Source organism: Amblyomma mixtum, chromosome 2 (genome assembly GCF_055824585.1).
Source record: "Amblyomma mixtum isolate Tamu chromosome 2, ASM5582458v1, whole genome shotgun sequence".
Taxonomy (NCBI): domain Eukaryota; kingdom Metazoa; phylum Arthropoda; class Arachnida; order Ixodida; family Ixodidae; genus Amblyomma; species Amblyomma mixtum.
Window position 1 is genome coordinate 32,520,437 of NC_143013.1, and position 21,858 is coordinate 32,542,294.

A 21,858-nucleotide genomic window follows, 5' to 3' on the forward strand; every position below is an offset into this window, starting at 1 on the left:
GGCTCATAGTGTACACACAAAATGGGTTGAGTTGTTCTGCAGCCCTTTTAGCCCTTTTCCTCCCTTCAAGAAATAGTGCAAAGAAACAAGCTAGCACCTGCGTTGTCGCGAGCAAACTGGCGCACCAGTTCCAGGCAGCAGCGGCACAGCTCAGTGGCGTCCTCTGGCCCCACAAAGCAAAGCAGCCGGCGGGCAGCTGCTCGGTACAGCTCTATGGCCGCAGAGGCCAGAGTTGGCTCTGCACGCAGCAGGGGCACCACGGGGGTGAGCCTGCCCAGCAGGGGCAGCAGCAGGGGCCGGATGGTCGTCAGGTTGCTGGGCGTCGCACCTTCAGCAACGCCGCACAGACTCTCCAGCAGGTCAAGTGCTTTGCTCCTGCAAGTGGAAAAGCACCCAGCCCTATCACTACACAACTATAACCATGAGACATAACCGCCGGTGTAAGTGATGGCATTCGGTCAGGACTTGCAGTCAAGCTTATATTACAATAGCCAACCCTGGCCCCGTTAGCTTTCCCATGTGCTCTATGGTAAAATAGAGCACTTATAATAATGCTGTCATAGCACATTACTGGTTAAAACAATTAAGTTTGGTTATTGAGAGCCAACCTTAAAAGGAACAAAAACATGGAAGTGCTACAACCACACCAGCCAAAAAACCACACTTACGACGCAAAGCGCACACATGCAGAGCCAACAGACGAATCAAGCTGCTGTGGCAAAAGTGAAAACGGCAGTACTGTATTGTGATAAGTGGGTCTGACTGTACTGTAAGTGGGACCGACTGTAACTGTCTGCAACAGCACAAATCAACAAAAATAATGTACAAAATGACCTTGAATCCCCTGACAATTAGCTGAGCTGCTTTCTTCTTATGCTTTTAATGCAGCAGTAAGAATCATCCGCCGTAACTTCTAAGCAGTAGTTAGATAACGAAATGCCTAAGGCTTGCCCAGAACAAAAACAACAAACTAGAATACATTGCTAGTGTGCATGGAGGTAATGACATTGAATGCAACTTCCACTGGTTACTTTGAAATAGCTTTGCTTGCTCTGTGGTAGAGAATGTGTGCTCCAGCTGTCAAGCCAGACTAGACTGGAATGTTCCACTGGTTGCTTTGATCTCTGCTGGAGGAAGTCAGGAGGTGGTTTCTTTCGCGACCCACTGAGTTGGATTTCCCAGAATTTGGTGCTGTCCGGAATTTCACTACAAGTCTGCAGGCTCTCAGCCCACTGAGAGATCGCCAGGTCCATGGTTGCTTACACTGTTGAAATGGCACTGTCAGATTCAGCAGCCATATTTCTTGTCTTGACCATGCAGCAGCGGTACAATATGACCCCGCTGTTACATTCCCAGGTCAGCAGCCCACGTCACGTTACATTCCCAAGTCAGCGGGTCACCAGTCGAGCACCATAACCACTGAGCCACCGCACCGGCCTACCTTTGTGCATAAGGTTACCGCAAGGTACACCTTAACAATGTTTCACTGTGTATGTTCCATGGGTGTCATTAACCATAAAGCCCAGAAGAATGCAGCACTTTAACAGTTAATCCAAGGCCACAAATGCCCTGTTTCATCACAACACGCTACTAAAAACAAAAATTTGGACAAATAATGGGCATAACTCCCAAGCTTCATACTGCATCACATCTGGCCTTTCCTGCTATTAGAATTGGGTTGCTCTCTGCCAGACCAGGTTGGCATCGCATAGATTCAATACCTCACTCCGGCTCGAGCAGTAGAATTCACCACGAGCATCACACATCACCAAAACCCACCAAAGCATGATGCCCCATGATGTTAATGCTCACATTGCATCACACCAAAAAAGAACAGTCATGGCTCAAGCTTGTCACTGCTGGTGAGAATAGAAGTGCAGTAGCATAACAAAGCTCTAGAATCCTGAATTGTACACCAGAAGCAAACTTCACATGCATCATGCATGCAAGAATACAACAAGAACAGGTTTGTTTGGCAAATTTCAAAATTTTGATAAAGCTCTTCTCGCTAACAATAATTCAATGCGTTATGTACAGCCCAAGAATGATGATTTTCAGGGCATAACACATAAGTGGCAAGTGCTAGTGAAGTTCACTGTGAGAGTAACACGGCCATGGTTTGAATGAACATGGCATTCCCTCTGGGCTAAGGTCAGTACACCAACACTGTGCACTGAGGGGAAAAAAAAAAAGAGAGAGAGAGACAAGATGGGACAGTCCATACTTGAGGGGCTCGGTGAGGCAGCAGCGTGCCTGGTCTGGAGATGCCAGCAGCTCGTCAAATCTTGCCTTGAGGGGCCCCAGGAGCGCCTCCCAAAGCCTGGGTGCCTCCTGCAAGCGGTTAGCCGTGCACGCAATGACCAAGGCCTTGAGCAGTGCTCGATGGGAGCCCGGAGCCAGGGGACCTAGCTGGCCCTGGGACTGGCGCTGCAGGAGCGACAGCAGGCTCGGACATGCCGCAGCCCGGTGTCCCCTGCACAGGCCACGAGGGAGATGCACAAAATGATGCAACACTGCTAGTACCAGCACTCTAGGCTTGTGAAGTACCGTATTTACTCACGTAATTTGAGCATTTTTTTTTTTTTTTTTAAATTAAGGCTTCAAAAAGGAGGGTGCACAAATTGCGCGAAAATTTCACAAAACTGGACCCACCTCTCGACGTTGTTGAGCAGGGAGACCATTGCCTGGCAGGTGGTGAGGGCCAGGGAGGCCTCGCTGCGCCACAACTCCAGGTTGGAGCACAGTTTGCCCAGCACCCAGTCCAACACACAGGGACCAGCCTCCGAGTCACGTCCAAATGCCGCCACCAAAGTCGGACTCATCTGCAAATGGGCAGCACCATTAGTGGGCCAAGATACGAGTTCCAGAAGGCAGATCATGATGAAAAACGTCATGACTCTATACAAAGCACTTGCAATTTTATGGTGTCAACATACTAGTCTCATGTCCGACAAAATTTACTGTCGTTCTTACATCCCAACTCCTAACCTCTGGAGCTTACATGATCTTGGCAGCATTGTTTTGTAGCATGCTTAAAATGAAACAATTAAAATCCCACACATACAAAATAAAAAACCAAGAGAGCAGCTTGAAGCCTCTCACTACTGCAGTGAAGAGATGGAGTCAGGACAGCAACTTTTTTTTGTGCACATAACACAGAATATGCCCAGAAGAAAGCAGATCAAAATGCTAGATTTGTAAAACATCAAGCTTCTCTTACTGCTGTGAAAAACTGGCCTTGCCAGAAGTCTCTAATGAGAAAGCAATGACTAAAACTTCACAGATATCAGCTGCATTCTCAAATTGCAACCCTGTGCCAGCAAAGCTCAAAGCAGAAGAATCACCAAGGCTCGTAACAGAGGAAAAAGTTCTTTTCGCATTCAAGCTGCCTTTGTTTACCACCCAATAGTAAAAACCAGACATTGCACACAGTGGTTCAAAGAAAAGCAAGCCCCATCAGGTGACGGCAATCACCACCCAACTTCGCATAGGTGTGGATGTTTCACGGTCGTCAGCTACACACCTACTTGCAGTTTTCGTTTATCCTAGCTCCGCCTGTAAAACATGCTACTGCATGCATGGATTTTTTTTTTTCCGTACCACAATGCGTTAGTTTCGCTCAAGCACAAAATGCGGGAATGGCATCCAGTTAGCCCAAAAAACAACATGTGTACTTTGTGCCCCAAACAGTTGACAAAATTTATGAAGTGCACAGAAGCATGGCCACTCTCTTTCTCCCTGCTACGATATACCGTATAAACGCACATAAGGGCCACATTTTTTCCAGACTCGAGGGCCAATTTACGAGGTGCAGCCCATGTACGTGATGTGCGAAAAAAAAAAAAAAAATTGAAGTAGAAAAGCACACCAATCAGGGAATGAGCAGCATTTATTCTACGTTCACTGTCACTCTCAATTCTTCTGAATCCAACCTGGTGCTGTGCTCTGGTGCATGCTCATCCCACAAGAAGTCGCGCAGCATGTCCACTGTCAACACGCAGCCATTATTCCGCACTTCCAGCACATATATTTGGAACGAAGACAGTGCAAAAAAGGCAACCATAGAAGAGAAGACAATGCGATACAAAGAACGCTACTATCAACTGATTTATTTTGTCAGCTAGTCACAATTATATAGGTGGTCATATCACAAGTCATACTTGAGCGGCGCCAGCTTTCTTTGACAGATTGAATTTTAACACATGTGAATGATTTTATCGCCTAGCACATCACACGGCAGAGCAGCTCTTCTTCCAGTTCGAGAAAGCTGTATGGGCTGCCTCGGAAAGCGCGTTTTTTGCAGCTTTTGTTTGGTTGCACCATCGTCTGATGCACTTCTCACTCGCGTCGAATATCCTGCCTGCCACACGCTTGCCGTGTTCAAGAGAAAACTCCCAGCCATGTAGCTATTAAGATGCTTGCCCATTAAGCTAAAATTGCAATGCTCGGCAGCAGCACACGAAAGCCACAACTACAGTGAGCTACCACAACTCCCATGCCTTTGACAGCCACAAAAAGCTGGAGCTGTTTATACTGATGCCAATATGGATAGCAGGAGATCGCAGCGAAGGAAAAAGTTGACGATGATAATGATGACCCACGGCCTCGGGCCACGGCACCTGGAAGCTCCTGTGCGCATGCGTGTCGAAGGCTATTCTCATGTGGGTTGAGGAAAGTTGAGCACGGCCCTTAAACACTTTTTTTTTTTAATATTTCCTTCTGGAAAACGGTGCGGATCATACATGGGTGCGGCCCTTACACGCGTTTATGCAGTAGCTTATTGTCAGAAGCAACAACAATTTCTACAACCCCCAATAGCAAGCAGCGTTGGGTCACAAGCACAAGGCAATATCTGCACCAGTTTCTGAACAACCATGTGCACTTTGTTACTGACTGCAACATTCAAGCACTCCTGTGCCAAGGACCAGTCTGGCAGACTTGCCCAATGGGCCTGAATCACTTTCCGAATGCGTCTGCTGACCTCCATCACCAGTTGAATATTGAGACGGCCACAAGTGCCCAGTAGTGAGCATAAAAAGGGCAAAAAAAATAATAAAAGCCAAAAAAAAGGACTAGACTGAGCCACTGTAATGTGCGGCATTTTCAAGTTATGTGCAGTTTTTCACTCTCCAACAAATATCAACACATAATCAGACTGCAACCAAATGCACTATTTAGAGTTGAAGGGACAAAACAACAATTTTGTAGCAGTGAATCCATCAGAATGCAAACCCTACATGCTGCCTCTAGTGGGTGTGACAATGGCACCACACGGGCTCAACCAATGCCAAGTTTGCTAAATGGACCTGCCATGTTAATGCAATCACTCTTTAATCTGAATTGATTACAACTGTACCTCAAAACTCCCCCCCTCTTCCTCTCCTTTTGAGTCACAAAAGGCGGCAATTTCATATCAGTTCACTGTGCTTTGTGTACTCCACATAAGCTATAACCTAAGCAAATCAAGCAGTCAGTCCATTACCTTCCATTACAACGAGGCAGTGTGCAGAGTTGGCGCAGATGCTTGCATCTCAAAAAGCAGTGTCAAGTGTAGTTTTACTGCTTCAACTACTCAATGCGCATCATGTGAGACATTAGTAAACATTAGTAAACATTAGTACACAAGTCAACATACAGGTGGTGTAGTAACATGGGATACAACTAGCACAGACAGAGGAGATAAGCATTTTCACAGGACATACACATGATGACCACAAAACAGCTCAGTTTGATTCGAGTCCATTGAACCTGCCCTCAGATGCACTGTATATCCTCGGCATCCGGATGATCTAGAAATTAACACATTTTTACATGCCAAAGCTGCACCTAGGCAAGATAAACACTTGATAGAAAGCTGAAGATTTGACCAACCAGGATTCGTAAACAGGCAATAAAATCTTGACATGCGGATGCTTTTGTACTTCAACACCCTCAGATTCTGAAAATTTACTAAAACACTGTCAAAATTATTAATGCGTCCCATGTGGTTCATGCATAGTTACTGCAGATATCAGTGTGATCCCATACGCCACGTGGGAGATAATGATGCATTATTTTTGTCCTCTACCTGCAAGAACCAAAATGCGTTTAAGTTTGTTTTTGGTTCAAACATCGTTGGTTGGAATTACTTTTTGCAGAACAAGTAGTGCTGAAGCGAGGTTACCACTCAGACAGGGGTGACGAGGAAGCCCCGCTGTTATGACACACGACAGGACAGACAGGGTGGGCAGAAGCCACTACGATTTTTAGTCTGTGCACATGTGTGGTACTACCTGGCAAGAAGGGGCCGAAGGCTCGCTCCCCACGTCTTGCACAAGGTCTCCCAAAGCGCCCTTAAAGACAATCCGCACGATGTCGCACTCCTAGGGTGGACAGCATCGAGAGAGGAGAGGGAAGTGCCTTCAGATGCAATGCCAATGCTCCTCTCCTTACCACTTCCGCTACCTCTGCCTCCTACCTGTGAGTAGTACGTCTCATTCGGCAGCAGGTAGGTCAGCCCCCACCGTCGCAGAAACCAGACCAGAGTTATGGCCACTTCGGGACTCAACTGGGAAGCCAGGCCGGCCTGCAGTGCAGCCCGCTCCACGTGGCACAGCTGGAGAACGGCAACGATCAGCCTGCGTTTGCGAGGAACATCGTTGGACAGGAGAACACGGAGCAAGAGGAGTGCATCTGCTTGCATAACGAATGCACCTGCGTGTTAACACATCTCCAAAATCGTCAGCAGCAGCAGTAGCCTGCCATGTCCACTGCAGGACAAACGCCTATCCCACTGATCTCAAATTCACCCTGGCCTCTGCAACTTGAGCCACCCAATCAATGTAATCTTCTCCATCCGCCCATCTGACTCTCTGCCATCCCATGCTACATTTGCCTTCTCTTGGAATCCACTCCATTAGCATATGCGACCACTGGTTATCTGCATTTCAGGTTACATCTCCCACATCAGTCATTAAAATCAGAGAAAAAAAGCTAATTGACCGCAGTTTACCTCCCACATAATAAATACAGTAGCCGACCGATATTTCGGACTCCAATAATTCGGACTAACGCGATATTTCGGACTTCCCTGAGGAACCGTCGCGCACCTCATAGGAACGTGTACATTTTCACGACCGATATTTCGGACTTTGCGGAGTCGTAAATGTTCGAATTTTCGGACTAAAATAGACGCCAACAATATTGCAGTGATCGTTTTTCAACCTAAAATTTGTTATTTAGGCCTAATGTAGACGTGAGCGGGCATCGCTGTCACTACCAAACCGTTTGCCGCTGCCGCAAAAGGCGCCATCTTGGATTTAAACGGAATCGGCTCGGCGGGCGCAGTCGGACTGGCTTGGATAGGTTTGGCTATTTGTTCTCTATCGTCGAGATATGAGATGCTCTCCATTGCCATCGAGATGGCTTACAAAGGGCGTGCGATTGCATTGTAAACGGTACAGCGGGACAGCAAACGCGGTAGACGGGGGCGAGGGTGGGACTGCAATCCGAGGCGCTCGCTCCCGCTCGCATCTTCCCACGGGTTACCCATGGGTTACCTCGCGGTCTTCGCGAACGTTATTGCCCCATGCAAACCGACTGTTCTTGCTTCGCGCAGTGAGTGCGTTCATTCGCGGCATGACCACGGCCGCGTCGCACTATCTGGTATCATGATGTGATAGGATGCGGGCATGAAGAAAGCACGGTTATGACTCAGATAGAGTGTAATATTATCGCTTGTAGGCAGAACATGGGGAGTGGCGATTTTCGCGATTTTGAAAGCCGGTTTTTCGCTGAAAAGTTCGTTTTTTTTTAAGTTCACGGATTTTTCGGACTGTTCGATTATTCGGACCATTTTTCGGGTCCCGCCGAGTCCGAAAAATCGGTCGGCGACTGTACCTCTCAAACTAATGCATTTTTTTTTTTTTACAAGTGCATTCATTATGCAAGTAAATATGGTACTGCAAAGGAAAACAACTAATCTGTAGGCATTCAAATTCAAGAGCTCACCAAAACAAGACGCCCTATAACTGAAAGCCGGCGTAGTCCGAATATGCCAATAAAGTGTTTCTGTTATCTTTAAATATAGGTTTTGCCATTGTTTTAGACATGCTAGATAGAGAGCATACTTAAATGTATTGAGAAAATCTCTGCACACAACCTCCAGCAAATTTATGCAGTTAAACCTGGATTTAATGAAACTGAGAAAAGTCACTAATTTTTCCTTACATGCAGGTTTTCATTACAGGTTCTTGAGCCATAAACCTAGATCCAATGAACCTCCATGTAGCAAATTCCTAGATATTATGAAGTTTCTATAATCCCCCAACGCAGCCCCATTCAAACATGTGTATTTACAAACCCCATGTAATGAAGATGTTACGATGGTTGACATTGATACAGTGAACTCGCCACACCATTAAACACAAAAACTAATGTTGCGTTACTCGAAATTCGGCCGAATCACACGAGCTCATGAGGAAAAAACATGAACTGCCATGAACGGAACTTCTAATAATGCAACAAGCGAACGGAGATGACAAAATGCCACGTTCCAACGGGATCAGCGCCACTTCGTGGTAAAGGCAGCTTTCTCTGCACCTTTCGCATTTATAGTGTCATACCAAAGGCACTATACGACAGTTAATGTCCAAAAACAGCGCAAAACAACAGGACGTAGCAAAGAATGCATGGGACAAGGGCGCACAAATCACTGTTGCTCGGTTGCTCGTGCAATTCAGGCGGCGCCAGCCATGGCCGGACAAGAGTGGTGGCAGTTGACGGCACACACACACTCTGCCGCAGCTCCAGTACTGCCACGAGACAGAAGGCGCATGGTGGGAGCGGGAACAGCGGGAGTGCCGGCAACGTGGGACAATGAGTCAATTTAACAGCAGACAAGCAGACCGTAACTTTCTTTTTCTTTCTTTCTTTCTTTTTTTTTTTTAGATGAGCAACCAGAAAGAGGTGGTTACGTGCTTGCGAGTACACCCCCCGCCTCCAGCTCTCTCCCTACCCAACACGGGGCAGCACTGTGGTTCTGTCGGGCTATCCGTGGCAAGAACGGGGGGGGGGGGGGGCAGCTGCTACCACACTCACATTAGCAACGTGATCGCAAAATGCCTCTCCATGTTAGAAATTTGAGTAATGAGGGTTTACTGTGAATATTTGCTAGGCAATTTTATATACATTTATTTTTCATTTTGGCTTCTGTTCTGCACAGTCCTTTATAGTGTTCACGTGAAAACTGGATGCAACGAAAACCTCTGCGACAAAAAACTGCAGACTTTTCTTAATTTCGTTAAATGCAGGTTTAAGGGGGGACACTGGTCTTGAAAAAAAAATTTTTATTAATGAAGTCACAGTTACGAAATCTTCAGGGCGTATGTATTTTTGTGTGCTGATTCTAAATATGTCATTTACTTTCATGTAAAACAATTCCTTGAGCACTTATGCAATTTTTATGCTTGTATTTTGTGGAGAGTTTTGAAGAAAATTTGCTGCAGGAAACTCGCTGAAATGTATGCCATTGGGTTCTCTTGACACCAAGGAATACAATAAGTGTGAAATTGTCTTCCTGCCTATCATAGAACTTAAGTTATAGAGTTTTTAAGTTGTCGCTTCAGAAATGAGAAGGAAAATGTGTATTCCTGTTTCTGAAGTGGCAGCTTCAGTACCCTATTAGTAGAGTTCTATGAGAGCCAGGATGATAATTTTACCCTTATTGTATTCCTTGGTGTCAAGAGAACCCAATGGCATACATTTCATCGAGTTTCCTGCAGCAAATTTTCTTGAAAACTCTCCGCAAAATACTTGCATAAAAGTTGCATAAGTGCTCATGAAATTAAATGACATATCTAGAATCAGCGCACAAAAATACATGTGCCCTGAAAATTTCATAACTATGACTAAATTACTAAAATTTTCTTTTCAAGACCAGTGTCCCCCCTTAACAGTACATTCGAGGTGACAGTCCCCACCAGCAAAACAGTAGCGATAGCAGGCGGGATAAGCATGTTGCGACGGCTCTTGCTGTTGTGCCACTCGCGTGGAAAGCAGCTGCAGATTCTCACCTGACCACCGGGTCTGGGTTTCCCTGAACAGCAGCTGCATCTGCCTGGCCCAGTCGAGACAGCAGCGCTAGTGTTGCGGCCGTGTCAGCTTGGGAGCCCAAGCTGTACTCTGTCACCTCCTTTGGGATCAGGGGCGTCTCACCCTCGCTCACAGTCGTCAAAACATGGCCTGCAGCACAGTCGTGATGTTACGCCAAACAATCCAGCGATCGGTGGAGCATTATACAAAATCCAGCAGCACTGCATACGACCACTGCACAGTGTCAGTCAGTTCTTGATCAAAGAAGCTCTTACCACATTTCTTTTCTGTTGTTCAGGACAAAAAATGCTGAATAAAGTTCATTGATTGATTGATTGATTGATTGATTGATTGATTGATTGATTGAATTCTGCTGCCATGCGCAACACCACTTGCTGCTGACAAAGTTCTGAATACATATAGCCGTTGCTGCCAAAACATGTGTCTGATCAAACTAAAGTCAGCCTAAAAAACAACACTGCTAAAAGAAGAAAACCAAAGCACACCCCACAACAAGGAGGGAACTGTTGTCGCCACAAGCATAGTTTTTTGTTCTAACTCCTTTAGTTTGAAAGTTTTCAGTTATATTGTTGTGTGTTTTATGTAGTTTCATATTGTGCTCTTCTTTCTTCTCCATTTTTAACGACCAACATTAACGAGTGTTGCCACTTATTAGCTATGTTTCTCATGCAATGTCAGTGCTTTATTGTTTAGTTTTTTGATTGTTACCCCCCATTACCGTCTGCTTTTCAGACGAGCCCCGGGAATAATCCCCTCTTCATGCCTGTATTCAGTTTTGCCTGTCTTTTTGTATATGTCGTTTTTTTTTTTATTATTTATCCCGCCTTCCCGAAATAATGTGCCATAACATTAGCCTCTGTTAACTTTTTGTCTCTGTTACATTCTTTCGAACTGTTTGTTACGTATGTTGCAGTTTTTTTTTTTTTTTTCACTGCATCACTCCTCTGTAATGCCCTCTGAGCCAAGAGGGTAACTTGAAATAAATAAATAAATAAATACCTGCCTTCTTTCTCGCCATGAAGTTTCAGCTTTTTGCCCTTCAACGTGCACTGCACACACGAGTGGCATAACCTCCTTCAAATAAACGTTGCTGCTAATGGGCTCACAGCTGAGTTGGGAGAGTGCTGACCTTCAGAAATCAATCGACAAAAATTGACAGCAGAGGCCTTTGGCTTGTAGTGGACAGAGTTGAACTGCTGCTGCTGATAGCTAAGGAAGGGCTGTACCTACAGGCGAACCCGGATATATCGAACCCGCATATTTCGAATTATTGGCTATATCGAACACACAGATTACCCCCTGGAAAATACTATGTTAAAGTATAGGACAGTTGCATTGTATACCAAATTCCATTTTCGCCGGACATTGGATATATGGAACGCCGCGCCGCACCGCGCCCCTGGAAGGTGCGCTTTCCCCAAAGACATTCCTGTCCGGTCCTCAGCCACCTCAGCGGCGAACATTTCCGCAGTCAGTCAGCAGGCGCAGGGCCTTCTTTTTTTTTTTTTTTTGTTCCCCCGTTTTTGCGCCCCACCGGCGCGAGCTTTCCCGTTCCTCCTGTACCGCCGGCGTGTGCTTAGTCAAGGTCATTGGAGCTCAGCGAAGGGAGTGCGCGGCATCGAGACGCGCATCGACGTTTCCAAGCCACGCTTCCTGGGGAAAGGAAGAGAGAGAAAACGGTCGCTCGTGGGTCTGGGGAGAAGAGAGAGCTCAGAAAAAAAAAAAAGCGAAGCCCAGAGCGCCGATCTTTCTTCCTGCTCTTTCTTTTCCCTCTGTCATTCCTTCGCAGCCGGGTTGACTGCCGCTCGCATAGGCTTCGCTCGGACCACTCCATCTGCGCGTCACGTGTTTTTCTTGTGTGTGCCTGTGTTTTAACACGCGATGTGAAGCAACAGTAGACAACTGTTTTGGCAAGGCAGGCCTTGAAGTGGCCGGAGATGAATGTCCGGAAGATTTAGATGACGATGAGTGCTTGGACGACGAGTTTCGCGACTTGTCCAATTTTCCCGGCGCCGTTTCGTCCGAAGTGACTGACAGCGAAGTTCAAGCGGTAGCCAACCTCGCTGATGAGGACATTGTGGCCGGAATAGCTGGCGTTCAAGACGCCGATTCTAGCGACGACGAAGGCAACTGTGTTGTCGAAGAAACGCGTCCGTGCACAGCCATTGAACTGGCGTCAGCGTTCAGCCTGATTCGGCGCTGTTGCGGCGAAATGGAAGGCACTGGGCTCTCGCACCTGGACAGTCTCGAGAAGATCGAGACCAGTGTTTTGAACTTCGTTTCCCAGAGGAAAAAGCAGCCCAAAAGAAGTGAATTTTTTTCCGCGAAATAAAGCGCTTTCACATTGCGTGCCCATACTATATGATTCGCGGCTGTTCCAAACGGTAAGCCACAATTTGTTATGATCGGGAGTGCAGTTTTAGCCTGTATCTGTATATCGAATTTTCGTTATATCGAACTATTTTCCGATCCCCTTCGAATTCGATATATCCGGGTTCGACTGTATTATCACCTCCAAGTTTACAACTTGGAGTAACCAGGGTTCACTGTGAACGTTTGTTAGCTCTTTTTATTGCATTTATTTTTCATTTTGGCTTCCGTTCTGCAGCCTTTTGAGTTTCCCATGAAAAGTGGATGCAACGAAAGCCTGCATGTAACGAAAAATTGCGGACTTTTTCCGGTTTCGTTATATACAGGTTTAACTGTAGTATATAGAATAGTTTAACATTATTAATAATTCATAATTCCCATCCCTTACAGGAGCAGCAAGTTATGCTGATGATGGGCAAAAAAAAAATTTGCCACTCATATCTTTTCGTTTCATAGCTGCACTTTATGAAAAAGCATATTTTTACGGGAGTTTAACGTCCCAAAGTGACTAAGGCTATGAGGGACGCCATAATGAAGAGCTCCAGGAATTTTGACCACCTGGGGTTCTCTAACGTGCACTGACATCACAAAGTACTACACGGGCCTCTAGAATTTCACCTCCATCGAATTCGACCGCCGCGGCCGGGATCGAACCTGCGTCTTTCGGGTCAGTAGCCGAGCACCATAACTACTGAGCCACCGCGGCGGCTGAAAAAGCATTAGATTTTGGTTTAAATTAGCTATACTGCTACTAGAAATTATTTGAGAACAACCTGCATTGAAAACTGGAACTATTTATATGTATATTCAACTTGATTCGCAACCAACTTTTATTATCCACATTCGCTTCGCAACCAAAAACTTGATATTTGCACACCTCTAGTAAAAAGAATGTGCCTAAGGGAGAGACTTGTAAGAATGAGGCTGCACTGACAAAGGCATCTGATGGTGCAAAAGGAACAACTGAGAAGTCATGAACTCGTCCCCCCCGTTACCTGTGATGAGCACCACCCAGTGCAGGTCCTCCAACAGTTCCCTGTGGGCAACGGTCATGGGACTGCCAGCCTGTGGTTGTCCCTGCAGCAATTCCTGCAAACGCCGGGTGCGGTCCTCCAGAACCCTGCCAGCAAAAAAAAATACATCAGGCGCCGGGCCACACAATGATACGAAACTTCTCCACATCACAACTCGCAGCTGTCACTGGCAAAATGAATGAACTAGAGATCCAGTCCAGCCAGTTCTTGCATTCAGAGTTAAGGTTAGGAACAGTGAAACTTCCTCTGTATTGCACTGGCAAACCCATGTTTCCCGCAACAGTAGTCAGAGAAATGCACTGCTTAGTTTTACTGCAAGAACAGAAATACACAACTATCTGCAGTCATATTCAAGTGAGCACACAATTTCTATCTACCCTGTCAGCATGCTCACGACGCGAAGTTGAGACAGCCACAGCTACATGTATCACACAGCAAACTCTCATAGGTGCAAAGTCAACATACTGCTGCCAGAAAGTCAGCGGCACAACAGGAGCACCACCAAGCAGCCTCATAACTACAGTAGAACCTCATTATTATGAAGCCCAACGAACAGCACAGGATATGCCACTAGGCATTAAGCCACTAGAAATTGGTTTATGGGGTTTAACGTGCCAAAGCGACTAAGGCTATGAGAGACGCCGTAGTGGAGGGCTCCGGAAATTTTGACCACCTGGGGTTCTTTAACGTGCACTGACATCGCACAGTGCACGGGCCTCTAGAATTTCTCCTCCAAAGAAATTCTAGCCGCCGCGGCCGGGATCGAACCCGCGTCTTTTGGGTCAGCAGCCGAGCACCATAACCGCTGAGCCACCGCGGCGGCTCACTAGAAATTAAGCAGGTTCTCGAATTACAAAAACAAAGCAAAGCGAAAAATGAAAGTGCAATAAAAAGTTGTTCAACCACATGCAGGAGTTCAGAGTAGCTACCATCGTACACAACGAAGATGTGTAACGACTCACTCCTCCTCCGGTGTACTGCCAACATTGGTGGTTACCATATCGGTCACACCAGTTTCAATGGCCACAGTAACTCAGTCACTGGCAAAGTTCTTCACTGATCGCCGGCACTTCTACACTTGGCCACTTTCAGCATGCGCTACGGCAGCCAAAGTCGAATATGTTACGTTAGTGGCGGCATTATCAGTCAGGCTTAAGCATTCCCAATTTTATGGCAAACCTGAGCATTTTCCCTTTGCACCCCTGATCTGCCAGCTTAAATTATCTGGTAAAATCTACATTAAAAATTACGGAACCACAGAAATTCCCCGAATCATGTAGAATTTTGTTAACCAATATAGAATTATTACTAATTCTCTGGTCATGTGTGAAGGAGCACAAAAATTTAAAGCACCAGATGTGCAAGAGCACACCCACTCCAACATGACATTCACACCTCACCTGCCAGCACCACTTACCGGTACAGCAGGGGCACACTGTGAGGCAGGACGTGACGACCCAGCATGCCCACCACAGACAGCTGGTCACGGAAGCGGAGCCGATCGTCCTCGTCTTCCTCGGCCACTTCTTCATCGTCATTAATCTGAGCAAAATTGAATGAATTGAATTAGGTACCCTGATAAATTGAAAATGTTAGCTTTCCCTCGAAACACTTCTGGTAAAAAAAAAAACTGCTGCAGAGTCCACTATCTTCAACCACACATCTGACTGCATACGAACAGCAGCCTTAAAGGGACACTGAGGAGAAATTGAAGTTGGCTTGTATTGACTGAATACCAGCTCCTGATTACAAAAACGCCACTCATACTGACAACAAAGCTCTTGTAACGTAGAAAAGAGCAAGAACCAAAATACAGGTATCGCCGCCACAGGCCAAACTCGCAAGTACAAGCGTGATGGCGTCATAGGACAAAACAGTGTTGCTAGAACCAATGGTTCTAGCAACACTAGGACAAGAGAAGCCACGAATCACTGAGGCGCAGCCAATGCATGTGCAAATCTCCTTGACGTCGCCAGATGGCGCCACGCACCCGGCAACTAGGACACAAATTCTGTGCCCGCCCGCTACAAAGGGCAATGCCACAATATCATCATCACTACGCGCGCGCCTGCAGCATCGGGACCAATCAGCGCCCGTTCATCGGCGTTAGGCAGGCTCCCGGTCTTCCGCTAACGGTAACAAGGTACACAGTATGCTAACGGTGTCTATTTGCGAGAACTTCGTTGACGACTTCGAGAACGGGATCCATCGCAACGCTGGCAAAACGCCGGTGCAAACGTAAACGAAGCGACGGTAGCGACGGCCGTAATAGCCGATAGATGCCTTCAACGCGCGGCCGGCGGTAGCTTTCTTTTTGGCTGCTGCTGGGCCGCTCTGCTGGCCATCAGAAATCACGGAGTCTGTGTTACGTCATGTGCCCGTCATGTTTCACGTCACTCAGTCCTCTGTCGTCATAAGAGAATCCCATGTTTGAATCAGAGCGGCGGGAAAAACTTTTCCAACTTCGAATCCAAATTTCTTACAAATAAATGCATCTTTCGCTGCCGGACAAGTGGCAACAAAGCCATGAAATGCCGAACTATCGGGTTTTGCTTTAAAAAAAATATTAATAGAGCTCTCCTCACTGTCCCTTTAAGGAAATCCTGGACTGAGAATTTGGGTGGAGAATTATCTTTCTCTGCTACTTTAAGGACTACTTCTTTCCAAAGGAGCAGAATGGCACTCATGCGAAAAGATGACAGCAAACAAAGTTAGTCCAATCTTGCTATCAATGGCATTGAAACTGCTACCAATGACTGCAATCAGACCATGTTTTTGCAAACAGGTAAAAGTTGTAAAACAGTTCGATACTGCTATAGCTGAAATTCTCAATCTAAAATTTTGTCAGTGCATGCAAGCCAAGTGCAGTTTAGTCAGAGAAGGGACAACTCACACGACCTTATTAGAGGCAAGGAGAGACCTTTTCCCAAGACCTTGCAGTAACTCCGAAAGCCGCAAAAAATAATAATAATAAAATAAAAATCAGAACCAAACGGTAGTTAGGTTTGTTCCCCGTACAGCACCGCCTCCACACAGTGGCGGCAATGCTACACAGTGGCACAGAGCACAGCAACATAAAGCCATGTGATATACATAATTTCCTCATGAGCACTGTCAAGCTGAAGTTCAAACCGAGCATGCCTTCAACAACTGACATGACCTTGGAGTCGCCGACTTTCATATTAGCATTTCTTAAAAATTCGTCCCTTTAATGTTTTCCCACTCGGTTGTTGGCTAAACAGGCAACTATTCACAGGAACATTGACTGTTGCTTAACAGTTGAGCAGTGAACAAATGGAAAGCACGAACCGGGAGCCGAGTGCCATCGGGAGCAGCCATTCGGCTGCGAAGGTACAACTCAAACACACGCATGGTGGCAGCCTTCAGCGGCTCCCCGGGAAAGATTGTTGCTTCCTGAAGCAGGGGAACCCATGCATCGAGAATCCGGTCCAATGCCTCCTGCTGCTGTTCAGCATCCTCCGCACCTGCAGCCTGCAAGCATCCATGCCGCAAAGGAAATCGTCGATGAAACTGAGAATTAGCTAGTTGCGCCGTGGGAAAACTCAAAGCATAAAAAGTACTCCACCAGAAGAGTTGAATCTTTTAGGGCAATGCATGCAACATAATAAGATACAAGTCATGGCAATGTTAACATGTTTGTGCCCCCCCAGTACTTGTTAAGCACACCAGCATGGCCGTTACTCTGTGGCCCATTTCCGTAGCGCTATAATGCGGACTGAAGGACTTCCCACCCCCCAGACCAACCTGTGGCTGTAGCAGGCAGCAGGCCAGGTCGCAGAGCCTCTCCAGATACAGGGTGTGTGCCTGCGGAGGCAGCAGGGTAGGCGGGTGGAAGAGGGCCAGGCGCGCCAGCAGGTGGGGCACACCGGGGCGCGGGGGGCGGACCGCCATCAGATCGAGGAGGCCACCCTGGAGGAAGCGGCCCAGGTGGGTGCGCCGCTGGTCCCTCTCACCACTGCCACTCAGTGTGGCCAGCTGCAGCAGGCACTGCAGGGCTATGTGCGCCAGCTCCCCATCGTGGCTCAGGGCACCGTACAGCTGCGTAGGCCAAGGTGCAATGCCAAAACCAAAGGCTCAGGTCATGGCACATCAAGACTGTGCAGTACAAGTTTACCACCCAAACTGACAGCTAAGCCTCATGAACCAATCCGATCCGATCCGATGGAACCAACAATCAGATGGGTAAACTACAAGTAAGATCTCACAGTGTTCTTGGATTTGTGCCAAGTGAAAGAAATAAATAAAAATAAATACATATTCAAGACAGGGATTCGAACCTGCAGCAGCGTGAACAGACCAGCTTCGCTGGCCACTGCGCGAGAGCACTACTAGGCTATCACCGCAGCCAAAAATGCATCGTGTTAAACTGCAAGACACTCTCGCACTGTGCATTGCACACTGTCTTCTTCATCAACTAATCCCACTGTCAAACTAACACTCGCGCTTTGAGCCCCTTGGCAGTAGTGACAGAGAGATGAACGCTACATGCGTTGGCGTCGACAACATTGTTCCAGGAACATGGCCCTAGAGCAGTACACGTTGGTGTTGAGAACACTGATGCGAAAATGCATCACTGGAACATAGGCCGCAGGCATACATTGGGTAAATTGGCATTGGCGATAAAAAAGTTGAAGATGTGCATAACTGGCACCCTGGGACAGTGGACACCTGAATCGCGCTTACAGGTGCGTGGTGGTGGTGTCCACCTGCAAAAAAACTGTGCTTTCGCACAATATTTCGTGCTTAGTAATGCTAAACCACCAGCCATTTTTGTCAGGGAGTCAGTGAATATTGTGAAATTTTGAAAATAAAGTTGCACTGAACTGAACCGTTTACGATAATTGTTCTATTCCTGGTTAACAAGGCTTCTCAGTCACATCTTTTGCCATTCAGAGGAGCTATTATGATTTAACTAATAATGAGGTCAAGAGCTTCAAGACTCCTAACCAAAAGCAGCTTCAGCTTGTCAACACTCTTTTAAGTTCAACACTCCCCTCCTGCTAATGAAGTGGATTGGAGAGGGATAGTTTCTACAGTGTTTACTGCAATGCAAGCTTTCACAGCACAAAGCCACTTGTGATCTTGTGAAGGTCGACACCACCAGTGACAGAATGCAGAAAAATTCGCTGAAAGCTTTATCAGTCCTAGTTCAGAATCTGGACTCCAGTAATGTGCACCACTCGAAGACATGACTCACCTGTAGCAACAGCTGTGGAGTCTCATCGAAGGCACCTTTCCATTCAGGGCCAGGTCGAAGTGTGGGCGTCTGTTGTGCCTCAAAGAGACCCACCAGCTTACGAGGCACTGAACATCATTTCCAGGTTAAGAAATTTTTTTTTTTGCGTTTCTTTTTGCCCAAATGAATGTCACGCCTCCATATTTCGTTTTTTTTTTTTTTTTCATGCAATGCAAGGTATGCATCACTAACCAGCTGCCACTGCAGTTAATTTGTTTACTGGCGAGGAATGGATGGACACCATGTGGAAGACCTGACATCAACGAGGGTTATGCACTCGAAGCACAGCTGCAAGACTAATGAGTACTAAATGTAAATGAACAAGAGTGCCTGGATAAATCAGGTAAAAAGAAGCAATGCGTATTGCAACAGGCAGCAACTAGTGCTCACAAGAGGCAATTTCGAACAGTGTAAGCACTGGCTATAAAATTGCAGCTGAAGTAAAGCTTCTGACTTTTAACAGGCTATGTTAACTCTAAAAAGTCTCTCTAACTGGCATGCACACTATAATGGCCAGTATAATGTGACGATTCCATTCCATTTTTCATCCTTCCTCTTTTCAACAATGTCTGAAGAATTAGAAATGAATTTCTGTTTCATTGGAGAATGAAGCGGAAACTGAATGGTTATTATCCCTGCCTTGGTGCCCTTTCCCTCTCCAGTTGGACACAGTGCTATCATGCACTACTGAAATTCTTCACTACCAGAACTCAACCGAGGCCACGCGTTCACGCTGATAAGTGAGCAAGTTGTTGCTCTTGTGGCCTCTCTCTCAAATGGACACAGAGCTTCGCACAAAAGAATCTTATAGCACTAAGAGCTCTAAATCCAGACACAGAGGTCCCTGAACTGAACAGTGGCTGATCCTACTAGCGGTGTCTAGGCCTCAGTCAAGGTGCTTAGAGCAGCTTTTAGACAATCTAGCCACCTTCTGGCGAAACAAACTGAATCGGAACAGAATACAAAGCCAGTGCTAATCAGTGAGTGGATACAGAGCATGGAGAATTGAAAGTTCCAGGACAGCAGCTGCTCTGAGAGCAGGAGCAAGCGGCGCAGGAGGCTGCGGTCTTCAGGTCGCACGGGGCCAGGACCCAGGCGGTTGGCTGCTTCCCGGAGCCCCTGCTGGCAGAACTGGAACACCTTTCGCAGATGGTTTGCCTGGATACAAAGGGGCATGCCAAGCTCGTGGGATTAGTTGGCTCACTAGTTATGCTGCCAAGTGGTTGGTCCCATGGGAGCAAAGTTCATATACAAAAAACAATGCAAAAAGGAAATAAATTAAAAAAAAAGTCGCCACTATCACCAGGTTTCATTTTGGTTTTCCATCTTGCATGCCACCTTTCTTGCTGCCTTAATTTGATGTTTCAAACTACTAAGTGCTAACAATCAGTGCCAATAACATGTAATAAATAAGATGTTATCACTTTTTTAAGGGGAGACACTGGTCTTGAAAAGAAAATTTTATTAATTTAGTCATAGTTATGAAATTTTCAGGGCACATGTATTTTTGTGCGCTGATTCTAGATATGTCATTTAATTTCATGTAAAACAATTCCTTGAGCACTTATGCACTTTTTATGCAAGTATTTTGCGGAGAGTTTTGAAGAAAATTTGCTGCAGGAAACTCGATGAAATATATGCCATTGGGTTCTCTTGACACCAAGGAATACAATAAGGGTAAAATTATCATCCTGGCTCTCATAGAACTTGAGTAATAGGGTACTGAAGCTGCCACTTCAGAAACAGGAATACACACTTTTCTTCTCATTTCTGAAGCGACAACTTCAAAACTCTATAACTTAAATTCTATGATAGGCAGGAAGACAATTTCACCCTTATTGTATTCCTTGGTGTGAAGAGAACCCAATGGCATACATTTCAGCGAGTTTCCCGCAGCAAATTTTCTTCAAAACTCTCTGCAAAATACTTGCATAAAAAGTGCATAAGTGCTCAAGAAATTGTTTTAGATGAAATTAAATGACATATTTAGAATCAGCGCACAAAAATACATATTTCCTGAAGATCTCATAACTGTGACTTCATTAATAAAATTTTTTTTTTCAAGACCAGTGTCCCCCCATAAAGAACACACAGTGTTCAGTACTGCCAACCAGACAAGCAAGAATGAATCTTTTACAACCTAGCTGTCACAATGTGAAATGTTTGCTTCTGTCAAAATGAATTGGCATGGGCAATAAGTTTCAGCAATACTGAATGTAATTTCCGTCTGATAAATAAATACATAGACCAAATTGACAAGTCCATTCACTGGGAAAGTGCACTCCAATCCTGGAGAGAGTCTAAAGTAACAGACAGCAAAAGGCAAACCAACTGAACTTGAACTTCAGTTTCTCTGCTCTGGCACTGCCAATGTAAATTGTAAATTTAACAAGTTTTCGGTACTCTTCAATTTCAAATTATTGAAAGTTGATCATTCAGCCATTACAGCGAGTTCTCACATCTTCATACATAAATGTGTTATGTCAGTCCAAATTTGGTAACAAGTGAGGTGTTTCAAGAAACCACTTCAGAAGCCAAGAAACAAGAACAGGAACTCTGCAGCTGCACAGCTGACAAACATCACTAACAACTGGTGAACACAAATGGCTACAGGTTACATCTGGCCGCTAAATGAAAATTCAATCCCCATTGCATATTCTAGATCACTCAGTGACTATAATGAGGGTTTGAGAAATGACACAAGTAAAACATATCATTTTGATAACAAGAACACTTCTTGTATGAGCAGACAACCACATTGGCATAGCATGTCAGCACGAAGTATAAAGTAAACGCACATAAGGAGCATGGCAATAACCCTTGGTGCTCACCTCAAAGGCCTTCTTAGCCCGGAGGTGGACCTCCCATGTGAGGCCAACATCTGTGGCTCGTGTAGAGCTTGAAAACTCAATCAGCAGGGCACTCAGCAGAGAACAGCCCACACCTTGCTGGAGAAAACAACAAGGAAGGTGTGATGACGTAGAAGCACCATGAATTTTTCACAAGACCACCACTCTTACTCTTATTTACTGCATTTCTGAGTGTGACCAACCAAATGCAGCTCTCAATTACATTTAGCGCAAAAGGAACCGAGTCACTTCACAG

The 21,858-nt window shown here is 45.9% G+C and overlaps 1 protein-coding gene across 1 annotated transcript in view; it reads right to left on the reverse strand.

Moving 5' to 3' along the window:
• LOC149358867 (exportin-4-like) overlaps positions 1-21,858 on the reverse strand; it is a 39,453-nt gene that overhangs the window by 5,749 nt on the left and 11,846 nt on the right. The window contains exons 5-17 of the mRNA XM_089571084.1: positions 21,585-21,701; positions 19,746-19,911; positions 18,715-18,821; positions 17,262-17,555; positions 16,806-16,988; positions 14,914-15,038; positions 13,458-13,582; positions 10,053-10,221; positions 6,458-6,617; positions 6,273-6,362; positions 2,653-2,822; positions 2,225-2,473; positions 98-375 (exon numbers count right to left, since the gene is read on the reverse strand). Coding sequence (XP_089427210.1) covers positions 98-375; positions 2,225-2,473; positions 2,653-2,822; positions 6,273-6,362; positions 6,458-6,617; positions 10,053-10,221; positions 13,458-13,582; positions 14,914-15,038; positions 16,806-16,988; positions 17,262-17,555; positions 18,715-18,821; positions 19,746-19,911; positions 21,585-21,701 — 2,233 coding nt within the window. The remainder of the gene's footprint in view (positions 1-97; positions 376-2,224; positions 2,474-2,652; positions 2,823-6,272; positions 6,363-6,457; positions 6,618-10,052; positions 10,222-13,457; positions 13,583-14,913; positions 15,039-16,805; positions 16,989-17,261; positions 17,556-18,714; positions 18,822-19,745; positions 19,912-21,584; positions 21,702-21,858) is intronic.